This window comes from Dermacentor andersoni, chromosome 1, assembly GCF_023375885.2.
Source record: "Dermacentor andersoni chromosome 1, qqDerAnde1_hic_scaffold, whole genome shotgun sequence".
Taxonomy (NCBI): domain Eukaryota; kingdom Metazoa; phylum Arthropoda; class Arachnida; order Ixodida; family Ixodidae; genus Dermacentor; species Dermacentor andersoni.
Window position 1 is genome coordinate 374366348 of NC_092814.1, and position 14901 is coordinate 374381248.

The 14901-nt window shown below is 45.7% G+C and overlaps 1 protein-coding gene across 1 annotated transcript in view; it reads right to left on the reverse strand.

Annotated features, from left to right (window-relative positions):
• The window catches only part of LOC126518568 (protein GPR107), a 126923-nt gene that overhangs the window by 95066 nt on the left and 16956 nt on the right, over positions 1-14901 (reverse strand). Inside the window, exons 2-3 of the mRNA XM_072285866.1 lie at positions 2237-2341; positions 1178-1228 (exon numbers count right to left, since the gene is read on the reverse strand). Of these exons, the coding sequence (XP_072141967.1) occupies positions 1178-1228; positions 2237-2341 (156 nt within the window). The remainder of the gene's footprint in view (positions 1-1177; positions 1229-2236; positions 2342-14901) is intronic.

Here is a 14901-nt window from a genome sequence, read left to right on the forward strand (position 1 = left end):
TGGCACTTGAGCCTTGAGCCATGTCACCAACAGATACCAATCACAGCACACTGTTGTCCTCAGTGAGCAACAGGAGCTCAGCAAGTGCACTCGTCGCGGCACCCCGTGACGACTGCGGTATCTATGCTAAGCTGCAGACAGTACTGCATGCAGCTGTATTGGCTGACTAGGTATGTGCACGACAGGGTTGGAGTGCATGCTTGTGCTCAGTCTGGCCATGCTATGTGGTGCAGACCAGCTTTTCCCTGGACCAACATTGTCCTGCACCAGCTTGACCAACAAATAGTAGCCACGTCCAACTTGTGTATTTTGCACAACAGCTCAATACAAAGCGAAGTCCACCTAGGTGTCTAGCCAGGAGCGACCAGGAGCGAGTGCGCACTGGCAAGTGTACGTCTAGTTTAACCATAAGTTTTGAGTGGTTCAGGCTAGTTGAGTGCTCAAAACTAATAGAAATCAGAGAGATGATGGTTACAACACTGATGTGTGGGGTGATCAAAGTTTCATTCTTATCCGAGCGAGCACAGCTGAGTGTTCACAGACAATAGTCATACTTCTGGACGTTCGCAATTATTATCGGAATTCGAAATGCAGATTTTTGCTTACTTCAGCCTGTTTATTAAACCGCGTCGATAAATATACAAAGTAACAGTAGGAAAAAGTGCACTGATGCTAACACCCTTCTTGATTGATGTCAGCTATTGGCCAATAGTAGCCATGTATAGGAATCTGCTATACGACAAGATATAGCAGCTCAAAAAGAGCGAGGAGAAGGCTTCTGTTGAAAAGACAGTGTTTGAGAAAAAGGTGACTTGGTGCTCCGCTTGAGAGCTCCATGTGGCACGCCCGACTGCAAAATTTGGCTGAGATGTTCACATCAGCATATGCTATCTGTGGACTAAGTTTTTTCACCAAGCCTGAGTGGGGGTTCAGGGCCCCTTAAAAGGGCTAGAGGACTTAGCTCATCTGTGTGCCGAGAGTATCACTCATACATAACTCAATTCTTAACAAAAAGAATGCAAATACTACCCCTAATACAAAAACTAGTGCAAAAAGATTTCCAACTCTAACATTAGCAGCATGCATGTGCATGCATGTGTATGAAATGATGCTAGTCAGAAGGTTAAAAAACGCTGAGTAGATAAATCAATACATTCTGTGCAGCTGGTATACTCACAGGATATGGGTTGACACTGTCGGTAGGCGTCCTTGTCAAGCTGAAGCCCACCTGAAGAACCAGAGGCAAGACATTGCTACTTTGCACTGCTAAACTGTTAATAATACCAAAAACAAACTGTATGTTGTCATCAACTTGCACTATCTGATCCAAGCATAAAGCTGTTATTGAAGCCGAATTGAATCAATAATTCGGGCTGAAGACTGTTTCATTCAACAGCCTCAGAAAACGGTGGTAAAAGAAGCAATGTAAAAACTTTGGAATGAATATTTCGAGTTGGTAGCTGTTCATAATGACACGGTTTACAGCATGCACAGACTTAAGAAAATAAGGAACAGGCCAAGAGTGAGAGAGCCCCCTCTGCCCGTTCTTACTTCAAGTCTGTGAGCCTGCTTGCTCCGTGAACACCATATAAAGGAAATCAACGCCCCTTGCAAAAACCCTGTGCTCTAAATGACTGTCACCAGAATGCACAATATGTATCAGTTCACTACTAAACAAATGATATAATGCCATGTGTACATTGTTTTGCTTGTTTTGCTGGTGACCATTTTTCAGCAGATTATCCCTGGTATCATGTTATCGCTCGGCATAAGGCACATCTACTGTATTTGAAATTCTAGAGCTAAATTCTAATTCCATAGCAAAAGAGTCATGTTTAATGAGACTGCGTGTGAAACGTGAATAGCAATATACATTCTCGAGTGCACATGAGCAACAGTGATTACTTGGGAATATATTGTATTCCGTGTATGAATAGCGAATGGACTTGACCAGTGAGTTCAAATTTGATGACCGGTGACTGTGCTTGCCGCTATCGCTGTAATTTAACTGTTGCTTGCCTTTCTGGGTGCAAGTTTGCTCAATAAAGAGTTAAATCCTCAACACAAACTTTTGGCAGTGTTTATGGTTCTTGACCACCCTTACAATCTGGCAATAGCATTGGCAAGACAATAGGAATCTAAAGAAAACCCTCTTTCAATCCCTTTTCCAAGAGAAATCTAGGCAAGGACAAAGTACAGGGTGCCTGCAACATAGGTGGCACAATGCAGGACTCACCCTATTGGTGCTTGGTGCAAAGGACAATGCCTCGACCTCAATGTTGAGCTCCCCGCCAACCAGGAAGCCAAATGTGGTGACACTGAAGTACCTCCGTTGCTCGCCCTGCAGTGAAGGCACATTGCGATTTACTCGTACGAGATACGCATAGGTCGGTGAAAAAAATTTGTGGCACACGTGTTGCAATAAAGGTAAATTTTCTAGCTGTCTGGAATGGACCAGTGCGGCAGTGGTTCACAAGTGGTTTACATAGGTGCAAGCTCCAGGCATTACTTCAGGGCACAAGCTTTGACTTACTTCATTAACTTCTGGAAGCGAGTGTACACATAAAACATAGGCACAAGGGAACACACACATGCACACAAATGCACAAAGAAAAAAAAGAAGGAAAAGACTGGCAGCTGCCACCAAGGGGGCCAAATGCAAGACAGGGACTGGGGGAGTGTGAAAAAAAAAAAAGAGAAATAAAGAAATTGATTCAGTGATTTGATTGACGAGTTCAATCACAGGAACCATGAGAGACACCGCAGTGGAGGGCTGTGGATTTATCATGACAAACTGGGGTTGTTTATAACTGCACATCTAAAGCTCAGCACGTAACTGTTATTGCACTCTCTGTTCCTATTGGAATGTGCTGGCGATGAGGAATTGACTATACAGATTTGCACTGGGCAGAAAAACACCATTGCCACCGTAGCAGTGGGCAGGGAAAGATAACACCCAGTGCCAAGTCAAGTAAAGCAAATAAAATAAGCTTGATAAGGACAACAGAAGAGTCAAGAGTGAGCACGAGCAAATGAGCAAACAACATGCTCACACCCCAGCAGGACTGAACTGCAGCAAAGTTACAATTACAGTCAGGTGGCTGAAACTGCATTCACAACACATGTAACATTACAAAACAGCCATGGTGGCTCGCAAAAAGAGTACCTGTGCATGCCCCTACTGAAACACTCTGCAGGTCTCTCCATTCACTGCCTCCAATCAACTAACAGAGCATGTCAACAACCCCATCCAATACTGTTCCATTGAGTACTGTAGGAGTTGAATAACACACTATATCTTTTACACCCTTTGGGGCTTTACCTTGTCCCCAAACAATAATCATGATCATCCCCAAACAATAGTCACCTAGCTTGTGGATGTTCCTTCCTTTAACATTCTGCGTCCTGTGCCCAGGTGCAAATCCAAGACCCTCACTCCAACTGATGCAAGAGCTTTAGCCAATGCAACAAAAGGCTATTCAGCCAAGGACATGGCTCACACTCATTCTACAGGAATGGTCTTCATATCCCTAGAGGAGTGCAGCTACTCACTTAAGTTCTCAGACTTTAGAAGTCCACAAAGAGACCCAAGTGTCTTTTTCCTTGCAACAGTGCACACAGCTGAGAAATTAGTGCCCTTTGCACATGTGCTAGATTGATAAAAATTCTATAACCTATAATCATATGCATAAACTATAACCATATGTATAAATTATTGTGAGCAATCCTTCCCGTTGTGTGGGGTTTTCACTTGCGCAAGAGCACGAGTTGACTTCAGATCGACCTTCAACCGAAGCTTGACTACCTGCCTAATCTCTTACATTTTGAGCACCGCTTGCACAAGTGCCCTTCCTTATTCAACACTGCACAACACTCCACATTGCTGTATAGCACCGTACAGTAACTGAATAAATCATGTGAAGGCTCCAGTGCCAGTTAAACACACTCTAGACCACCTTGCTCACCCAGAAAAGCTGATCAAAGGAAATTTTTATTTATTTTTTATTTAATTTTATTTCACAATACTGTCAATCCCAGGGATTATTACAGGAGTATGCAGTATAATGAAATAATGGAGTATGCAGGGTGTCTACCAAGTTGACATTTCCAAATTCCCTAAGTGATGCAGAACTATGTTTTATGTCAAGACGGGCTGAAACCATATCGCCCAATGCTGTCACTCTCCAGTAAGCATATGAAAAAAATTTACAAAAAATGACAATCCAATCTGAATACTAAGGAGTAATGTTTACGTTATTCAAAAAGAGAATAGAAGGAAGGGGTTAGTAAAATACACAGCAAATGAGATGTCTTTGAAAAAATTGCAAATCGTGTTGGACATTCTCAAATACGAATAAAAAGGAGATGCATACAGAATCAAATATTTTCGAATATGAGCTATTTCTATCAACTGATAGCAAGCTCAGTCGTATGAGGCCCGAACTTTGTCACAATTTAGATTTTCTCTGAACAGCTCGTAAGCCAACCTCAACTGTCCCGACATACTCTCAGCCCGTGCACGATGCCTCAGTGTTGTTTCACTGCTTTAAAGAGTTTATTTTGGTTTAGATGAGGGACACTTTCATCACGGCATCAGCCGACACTTTGTTTTTTGAATGCGAGCTCCTTCAAAATGGCAGCAGCACGATTCCCTTCCTGTTCATTCCTCAATACGTTGGTCCTTTCTGTTCTTTTCCTCCTTCCGCCACTTTTTCGCCCCAAGGACAATTTGAAGCATCTTTTTGGTCGGTTGCACAGTCCATGTGCAATTTTTCGAACTCCTTCAGGGCCACAAAAACATCCGAAAAATAGGCCAGTTGGAAAAAATAAATGCATGTCATTTACTGTCCTTAAGGGCTCAAATCGCCACAGGCACATTTGAAAATGCTCTGAAGGCCTGTCGGTATACCTATTAGGCATATTGGTGCTCGCACTGTAACAGGAAATACCGGGTGCACGCGTGTATAATTAAGGAATACATACTGTGTCATGTGGCAACAGCCCCTTCGCACGCTTGTTATGGTTCACTGCAATACTTCTGCGTATGCTTCACCAAGTAACATTTCTATACGGAGGCGAAGCTGACCTTCGGGAACCGGCATTATACAACGCACCGTGCTTTCCAAGCTTCTAAGCCAATCGCGAGGACCACAAAGGCGTGCCATTGCTGACAGCAGCGAATTCTTTCAATAAAAAACACGGCACCTAACGGCAAGAAGCTTCATAGCGAACGTCAAAGCAACTAGGTCTAGCGTTGCCACAGTGGTGGCTACGGCTACCAGCGGATCTGCGTGCGAGAGCGCCAGTTCGAGGCGGCAAGGTAATCAAAATGGCAGCTGTGGTTGCTTTGATTAATGCCGTTTCGGACCTGCGGTCACAGCAAAACATCTGGAAAATCGGTAGCGAAGAGTTCTTGCGTCCGAAATTTCAGACGTTCTGATACATTGACTCTATGGGGTACGTGCTGGTGCCGCGAAGCTGTCCAAATTATCGGGAATCCGGAAAATCGGTCGTTGACTGTACACTGGCAACTCCTCCAGCCGACAACAGGACATCAAAGACAATTCAATACGGTTCCTGTCTGCTACTCGAGGCAGCATTACCGCGGCTTTCGACCCTTTCAATAAAATTAAAGCTAATTTTCCCTGATAGAAGCACAAATTCCCGGAGTTTTCCCCGAGTTTTTCGAGACTACTCAATATCCCTGAGAATTCCCGGTTGGTAGACACCCTGGTATGAGATTTCTGCTTGCTCCCTGACCTGATAAACATTGCTTCGTTAGCCGATAGAATGCAGTAGAAAGCAAACCGAGTGCCTGCTGCAATGGGTAAAAACAAATGCTCCCTGTACAATAGGAATTTACTTGTTTTCACATATGCAAAGCTGCTGCTTTCCCGCATGGCATGGACATCACTATGGCTAGTACTGATGCGAACAAATCTTCATAGAAGTTTAATTTGTGTGACCTGACTTACAAACGCTAGGAACTAGGAACCAGGTGCATAGTTTGTATTATTTCAGATTTTTTAGACTCTCAGTACTTACACTAAAATAGCAAATTATTATTTTCATTCATGTTCCTTGAGGCGCTTCTTTGAAGCTTTACATAGGAATTCTCAAAGATTGCTTGAGCAATTATTACTGCTGTACATCTATTCTAGACACCAGTGACCAGATTATAATTTTATGTATTGCAGTATATGGCACGACTACTATGACTTGAAATGAAATGTTAAAACATAAAAGCACCAAAATTCAGCCCATTTCTAGCAGCAACAAAAAAGTTAAAAAAGAAGATTTAGTAGCAGCTGAGATAGAAGGAAATGAAACATTGTGAGGCCATCGTGTGAGGAGGCAAGCTACACTTTCCACAGCAGAAGTTTGCTCCTACTGTTTTGACCAGCCCCTGCCAATGACATTCTCCTATGTCAAAACCAAGAGGGCCCATGTGACATTTGCATCTCAATCTCCAACTTTATTCTAATGCGATTAACATTCTTTGTAAACTTCACCCAGTTTGCAGTATGCATCTCAGTCTGTTTCTTTGTCGATATCTAACCTTTTTCACTCCAACTTGGGTCACTGGGTATTCCGTGGTTTAATTGGCAGAGCACTGTGCTGCTGTGCTGAAGGAACTGGTTTCGAAACCAATCATTGGACGAGCATCAGTCCCTAGGTATGTGCCACTAGGTATGTGCGTTTTCAATGAAAAAAGAAAGACTAAAATTTCTTCAGTGCTGAATGAAATTAACCAGCATCATATATTTTGGACATGCACCACGTATGGACATTGTAACAGTGCCACTAGATGGTGCAGTGTATCCAGAGCCCGGCTGCAGTACATGCCTCATACATGATGCATTTCGGAGGTGGCAATATGGTACGTCACTGCACTGCTTAAAAGCTAAAACATCGACAGTCATCCTGAGATGGTTTCTGCTGGAATTTTTTTTTTAAGAGGAAGCTTTAGCTCCGGCCCAACTCCGATGCGGCCTATTCAAATACATGTAAAAAGCAAGAACGCTTTTCTGAAATAACCCCTGGACCGATCTTAATGAAATTGTTGCATTTGAGAGAGAAAGTTAAATTCCAGTGACTGTTGGAAGCAGAATTTTGATTTAGGGACTGATTTTTGTTTAAAAAGTTTTCAAGAATTCACAAGTTTGAAAAAAACAGACGCATGAAGTTTCTAAATTATTAGCTCTGCATCAAGAACGTATATCGCAGTTCTGTAGAAGGCATCCATTAGATAATTCAAAGAAGACAAACTCGATATGTCAATTTATATCTTACATGAATCTGTTACGTTGTGTACAAGGGTTGTGCAAAAGCTGTATTTCCATATTAATGAATTTTTTTAGATTCATGTGTAACATATCAATTTTGTCCGCTTGAGATATACTATTAGATGCAATTCTCATAATTGTCATATCCTTTTTCATTGCTGAGTTAGAGTTGTAAACTTGATAGTTTCGTTTCCTTAAACATTTTCATTTTTGCCAATATTTAATAAAAAATTTACAATCTAAATAAAAAATTCGAGATCACCAGTCACTAGATATCAAGTTTTTCTTGTAAATGCAACAAACCTCGTCAAATTTGGTGCAGTGGTTGTCAAGAAAAACGAATTATCCTTTTACATGTATTTAGATAAGAGCACCCGAGCTAAAGCTTCCTCTTAAGGCTAAACCTCACGAGAGCGATTTTGTATGCGACGGCGACGAGGAACGACTTGGAGCGACAAAACGGGTTGTCGCTTGAACAGATCACTCGGTCTCGTCACTCCATCGCTCAGTTCTAGAAATCTACAATTTATCGTTCGCCGCCCGTAAGTGCTATGAACGACTCGCCAATAGCGCGAAGCCGGAACTGGATGTAAATCCCTCAAGTACTACCGACTGTCGCACGGAAGGAGCAAACGATTGAATTTTTATACGTGCAAGGATAAGAACCTACTGCAAGACCCTCAAAAATATTTTATGCTGCTTTTTGCAGTAAAATACATCAACTGAAATTAACAAAGCACGTGTCACGCTAGTTTCGGCACCTATATTGCTGCCCTCATACCGGCAACACCGGGGAGACATCGCTCGAAGTCGTCGCTCGCATGGGGTATGACTTGTAGGCGACGAGCGAACACGACAGCCATCTCCATCGCGTCGATTGTCGCTGTCACGATTGCTTGCATGGGGTTTTTACTTTAAGCATAAAATGCTTTTAGCTCCCATTGACAGAGACCTTCAAGTGACCTTGAGCCAAAAACCAGAGTCGTCATCCAGGCACTCAAACGAGAACATCTGGTCAAGTTGCGAGAACAAAACGAGATCCCTCTACTCCTTGTACATGACCGCATCACATATTCTAATTACTCCCAAACAAGTTACAAAAAATATTGCTTCCGAGTTCTTCCTAATGTTGGTTCACAAAATCACTCAAGCTGCAACTTCTAGCAAGCTGAAGTTTTACTTGTCCTTTCCAATGCCAACCTTTCAAAAAGCAGATACAGGGCACTATACACTTGATCGTCATCTTTTGGCAATGAGACAGAGTTGCTTGTGCTCTTTTCAATGCCAGCGGTCCGTGAAGCCCGCAGCAAGTACGGCACGCCGGCAGCACCCAAGTCGGTAGCGTCCGGCGCACTGCGCATGGCTGTTTGACCGAGACGAGACTTGCAATGAGGTTCTGTCTATGACAGGAAACTATTGCACCCATATGGACCAGTGCACAGTATGGCGTGGTTTGGTGGGGTGGGGTGTGCTGTTGCGAACATGCACTACACTTAGTTTAAGATTGTTGCTAGTATCACCTCCACCCAATCTGTTTTGCTGCTTGCCATTTCATGTTTACATCTACTCTCGATTATGGGAGAGCCAGTATATTTTGTCCTTTCTTTCTTGCTGCATTGTGCATTTGCAAAGGTCTTTTTGCATGCTCAACATTTCATGGAAATCCCCCAAGTTTTTCGCACTGCTGCTGGCTATCTGTGCCCTGGAGGTGCTGCGCCTCTCATGCAGAAGTGCCATAAGTGCAATGTCACTCTGTTGGTAGGGGTGGAGCTTCTCCTAGAAGGGAGTGCTGGCCTTTGTACAAATTTTCCAGCTGTTGTTGCAGCATACATGAGAGTAATACTTCACAGACAGGTTTGTCACTGCACAATGTAGGCACTATGCCTTCTGTGTGCGACATCTAAACCTGGTAAGGGGCCGTATAAGTTAGGCAAGCAGAGTCCTTAATAGTTACTTTTGAAAGAACATCATTACTCCTAAAAACAAAGTAAACTGAATTCCATATCATTCAACAAAAGCCTACTCTCCAATTGCCTCCTCAACTCTCACTGAGGGAAATGTTTATGCTTAACTGATCCTCCCCCCTGAATGACCTTTGGTCATTGAGGGGGAAGCGTGTGTGAGTATGGGGGTGGCAAATTGCACGGTCAAGTTGGTGTGAGTGGACGATGTTACCTCATACTCGTACTCTAGGTTACCCCTGTAGAAACTTTTTTACACTAAAATCTTCAGCTAAACTATCTTTGTACACTACATATGTTTTGCCACAGCTTGAATATGCGTCAGCATGGGACCCCCACCATGTTACATTAACCCAAAGCATCGAGGCAATACAAAACCGCGCTTCCCATTTTATTTTATCTAATTACCACAGAACATCCAGTGTAACCTCCCTGAAAGCATCATTACAACTTCCTTCACTTGCTGCTCGCAGGAAATATTCTCGCCTATGTCTACCATAAGATTTACTATCATAACCCATATCTGTTTTCATTGTTGATACAAACTGCAACTTTCATATCAGTGCATCTTGACCACCGTCAGAAGGTTCATGTTACCAAAAGTGACAGTTACCCATTTACTGTTCTTTTTGGCTAAGACTATGAGATTGCAACCAGCTTCCTGGGTCTATGACTGGTATCCACGACCCCATATGTTTTAAAAATGGCTTGTTTAACAGCTGGTTAGCTGGTCTTTAACCATTCTGTAACTCCATTCTCTTTATTGTATTTCTGTGTGTTGTCTCATATTTATTGTACATATTATTGTAATTCTGTGTTTACTTGCTTACGTATTGCTGCTATATTGTTTAACCCAAGTTATTTTCTCAATTATTCTTTGCCCATTATCGAATTGATATATTCATGTATGATTGCCCCTCCCCTCTGTAACGTACTGAGTAACCTGAGGGTAAAAATTAATAAATAAATTGTATAGGGGGTTTGTTCGGGTCGTAGAGAAGCAGCGACCAATGCGGCAACAGCAGGTAGGGCGCAGCCAGCGAACGAACTGGGTACGAGCCACGCGATGGCAACGGGGCTTTTCAGCCTGCCAATCTTCGTCACAATCACCCCTGGAATTGAAGAGTAGCCATCCTGGTGACCTAGGAAGGGGTGGGCAGATTGTAATACTGCTTCAGCCGGTCAATGTGCACAGTCTCTCGCCCCCGACGACGCAGATCGGGAGATGGCGATACGGGTTCGACCACGTAGTTCACTGGTGATGTTTGTACAACCACGCCGTAGGGCCCGTGGTACTTCAGGAGGAGCTTGGACGAAAGGCCAGGAGCAGCAACAGACGGGACCCAAAGCCACACGAGTGAGTCGATGGGGAAGGGGTGAGGGGGAGGATTGAGGTCATGGCGCTCTTTTTGGTAGCACTGCTGAGCAGACGTCAAAGAATGGGCCAGTTGTCGGCATTTCTCGGCGTGCTGAACAATCGCAGAAACAGGTGAGCATTCAGCAGGGTCCAGCCAGTACGGGAGAACAGTATCAATGGTGCTGGAGGGATGGCGGCCGTAAAGCAGAAAGAATGGTGAGAATCCGGTAGTGGCTTGAGAGGCAGTGTTATATGCGTAAGTGACGAACGGAAGCACAAGATCCCAGTTGGAGTGGTCAGATGCAACATACATTGACAGCATGTCACCAAGAGTTCCGTTGAATCGTTCTGTTAAGCCATTGGTCTGTGGATGATAAGCAGTAGTAGTGCGGTGAATAATTTGGCATTCAGATAGGAGTGACTGCAGGACGTCCGAGAGCAATACGCGGCCCCGATCGCTCAACAGTTCACGAGGGGAGCCATGGCAGAGAACGAAGTTGTTTAAAATGAACGAGGCGATGTCTTTTGCTGATGCGGCAGGCAAGGTGGCGATTTCAGCATACCGTATCAAATGATCTACGGCGACAACAATCCATCGGTTGCCAACGCAGTAGATGGAAGAGGCCCGTATATATCAATGCCGACACGGTCGAATGGCTGAGCTGGGCAGGGAAGTGGTTGGAGAGGTGCGGTGGAGAGATGCGGGACAAATTTGCGTCGCTGGCAGGCAATACAGGAGCGTACGTATTTGTGGACGAAGGTGTACATCCCTCGCCAATAATATCGTAGGCGAAGCCGTGTGTAGGTTTTTGACGCTCTGCCGTGACCACACTGTGGGTCAGAATGAAAGGCGGAGCATAAATCTTGTCGTAGGTGGCGAGGCACTACTAAGAGCCATTTGCGGCCGTCATTGTGGTAGTTGCGGCGGTATAAAAGTCCGTCGCGGATTGTGAAATGCTGCGCCTGTCGGCGTAATGCTCGAGGTGCCGAAGTTGCCGGAGAATTTAGCAAAAAGTGGAATATCATGATGATCCATGAGTCTTTTTGTTGCTCCGATGCCATGTCCAGGATGTCAAGTGGTGAGATGTCATGTCTGTGGGTAGAAGTGCTGCTGTCTGAAGTAACTGGGGAGCACGAGAGGGCATCGGCGTCAGAGTGTGCGTCCAGAACGAGAGACGACACGGATATCATATTCCTGGATTCGGAGGGCCCACCGAGCGAGGCGGCCCAACAGGTCTTTTAGGTTGGACAACCAGCAAAGAGCGTGATGATCCGTCACCATGTCAAAGCGTCAACCGTAGAGATATGGACGAAATTTCTGAAGAGCCCATACGATAGCCAGGCACTCTTTTTCTGTGACTGAGTAATTGGCCTCAGGTTTCGTGAGGGCATGACTGGCATAAGCGACTGCGTATTCGGCATTAATGTTCTTGCATTGTGCAAGCACGGCACCAAGGCCGACACCACAGGCGTCAGTGTGAAGTTCTGTAGGTGCGCTTGGATCAAAATGACGCAAGACTGGCGGAGACGTGAGTAGGTGACGAAGAGTCATAAAGGCATCATCAGAGGCTTCGGACCAAGCAGAAAGTCGCCTTGGAGAAGTTGGTTAAGTGGTGCGATCACAGTAGCGAAATTGCGAACGAAACATCAAAAATAGGAACATAGGCCAATGAAGCTGCGCAGTGCGTTCAGGTTAGTGGGCTTCGGAAATTCGGATACGGCGCAAAGTTTATCAGGATCAGGAAGAACACCTTCTTGGGAGACAACGTGGCCTAATATAGTCAGTTCTCGAGCTGCAAATCGGCACTTTCTTAAGTTAAGCTGGAGACCAGCATTCCGGAGACAGGTCAAAACTTGATGTAAACGCCGAAGATGGGTCGGAAAATCAGGGGAAAAGACGACAACATCGTTGAGGTAGCAAAGGCAAGTATGCCACTTCAGGCCGCATAGGATGCCGTCCATCATGCGTTCGAAGGTGGCGGGCACATAGCACAGACCGAACGGCATTACAGTAAATTCATACAAGCCATCTGGTGTTACAAACGCAGTTTTAGAACAGTCAGCATCAGCCATGAGCACCTGCCAGTAGCCAGAGCGGAGATCTAAGGAGGAAAAAAACTCCACTCCTTGCAAACAGTCAAGTGCGTCGTCAATACGTGGCAACGGGTATACATCCTTTTGGGTAATCTTGTTAAGCCTTCGATAATCGACGCAAAATCGTATGGTGCCGTCTTTTTTTTTAACTAGGACGACTGGTGATGCCCAAGGACTACTAGAAGGCTGGATGACACCGCGATTGAGCATATCGTTCACCTGGTCATTGATAACGTGTCTTTCAGTCGCCGATACTCGGTAGGGACGCTGTCGAATTGGTGCACGGCTCCCAGTGTCGATAGTGTGCGAAACAGTCGTTGTGTGGCCGAGTGATGTTGCTTGGCAATCAAAAGAGGAAGAGAAGCCTTAGAGCAAGCGAAGAAGTTCGTCGCGCTGCGTCGTCGTAAGGTCACTGGCAACAGCTGGCGTAAAAGAATGCGGCAGCGACTGAGGACGCGATGCCTCGAGAGCAGCAATATAAGTGGAGTCGTCCATCGTGTCAAATATTGAAGATGAGGTCAGAGGCTCTGCTCTGCCAAGGCTTTCACGGCGGCGTAAAGTAATTGGTTCAGCCAATGGGTTTGAGACGCACATAAGAGAGGCGCCAGCTTTCAACTCGAGGACGGCGAACGGCAGTGGTAGTGAACGGCGGCAAACTAAGAGTTCAGACGGAGCGAAGAGTACTGTGCCGTCATCTACATAATCACAAGAGATACTGACAAGAGTGGAAGACCAGGCAGGTATAACAGTGTCTTCTGAAACAGAGATTTTGCGACAATGGTCCTTATGGTCAGTAATAATATCGGTCGAAAACTGTAACAGCTCGATTTCGGCGCGGGCGCATTCAATGATCGCATGATGTGTGGAGAGAAAGTCACAACCTAATATGACGTCGTGTGAACAGGATGGCAACATGATGAATTCTATGATATAGAGGACCTCCTGAATTACGACACGAGCAGTGCAGGCGCCGGATGGCTCGACGTGCATCGCGTTGGCAGTTCGAAGAGACAGTCCAGAAAGCGGCATCGTCACTTTTCCTATCTTGCGGCAAATACGGGCATCTATCGCTGAAAGTGCAGCGCCGGTGTCAACAAGTGCTAGCGTCAATGTTCCTTCTATTGCGACTTCAATAACGTTCTTCGGGGAAGTGTGAGGCCTTATACATTTTGCTGGCACCGCAGTTCTCGCCTCCAGAACTGCGATATTTAGTTTTCCTGGCGCAAAGGGCTCCGACGCCGGTGCATGGGGGAAAGCGAGCGGCGGCGAGGAGAAGATGAACGGCGAGCGGCGGAGAATGCGGTGTCGACGACAGGAGGAGATTCTAAGGTGTCCGAATAGTTGCGGCGGTGTTGGAAGCGTGGCGCATATGGACGCACGTTGTTGGGGACGTTCGGTGTAAGGAGGCGACAGTGACGAGCTACGTGTCCAGCACGGCCACAATAAAAACAAATTGGGCGATTGTCTTCCGTGCGCCAATGATCTTGAGGTCGTGCATACTGCACCAGCGGCCGGACTGGAGCAGATACGGGCGCGCACAAAGGTGGGCGAAGGGGACCGTAGGTCTGTGGTGCAGGCCTCGAAGCGACTTCGGCATATGTCAGGGGAGCGGCAACCGGAGCCTGCTGGAGAGAAGGTGAACTGTGGTCGGCTACCTGCTCCTTGATGACAGATTGGAGAGCGGGCGCCAACAGAGAATTCGACTGGCCGTGTGTAAGGGGAATCAGAGAAAGCTGACGAGCCACCTCTTCACGGACGAACTCCTTGATCTGTAGCAGTAACGACGTGTTATCCGGGGAAACAGCCAAGCTCAACATTGAAGTCGCCTGAGGAGGAGATTTGCGGGTGGCTATGCATTGTTTGCGAAGTTCGTCGAAGCTTTGGCAGAGACTGACGAGTTCAGAGACTGTCGCCGGATTTTTCGCCAACAGCATTTGGAAGGCGTCATCTTCAATGCCTTTTAAGATATGGCGAATCTTCTCAGCATCAGCCATTGTGACGTCAACGCGGTTGCAGAGGTCGACAACATCTTCTATATAACTTGTAAATGTCTCCCCGCACTGTTGTGCACAACTGCGCAAACGTTGCTCAGCGCCAAGCTTGAGAACGGCGGGGCGCCCGAACACCTCCGTCACGTTAGTTTTGAAGGCTGTCCAAGTCGTGAGATCACATTCATGGTTGCGGTGCCACACGCTAGCGACAC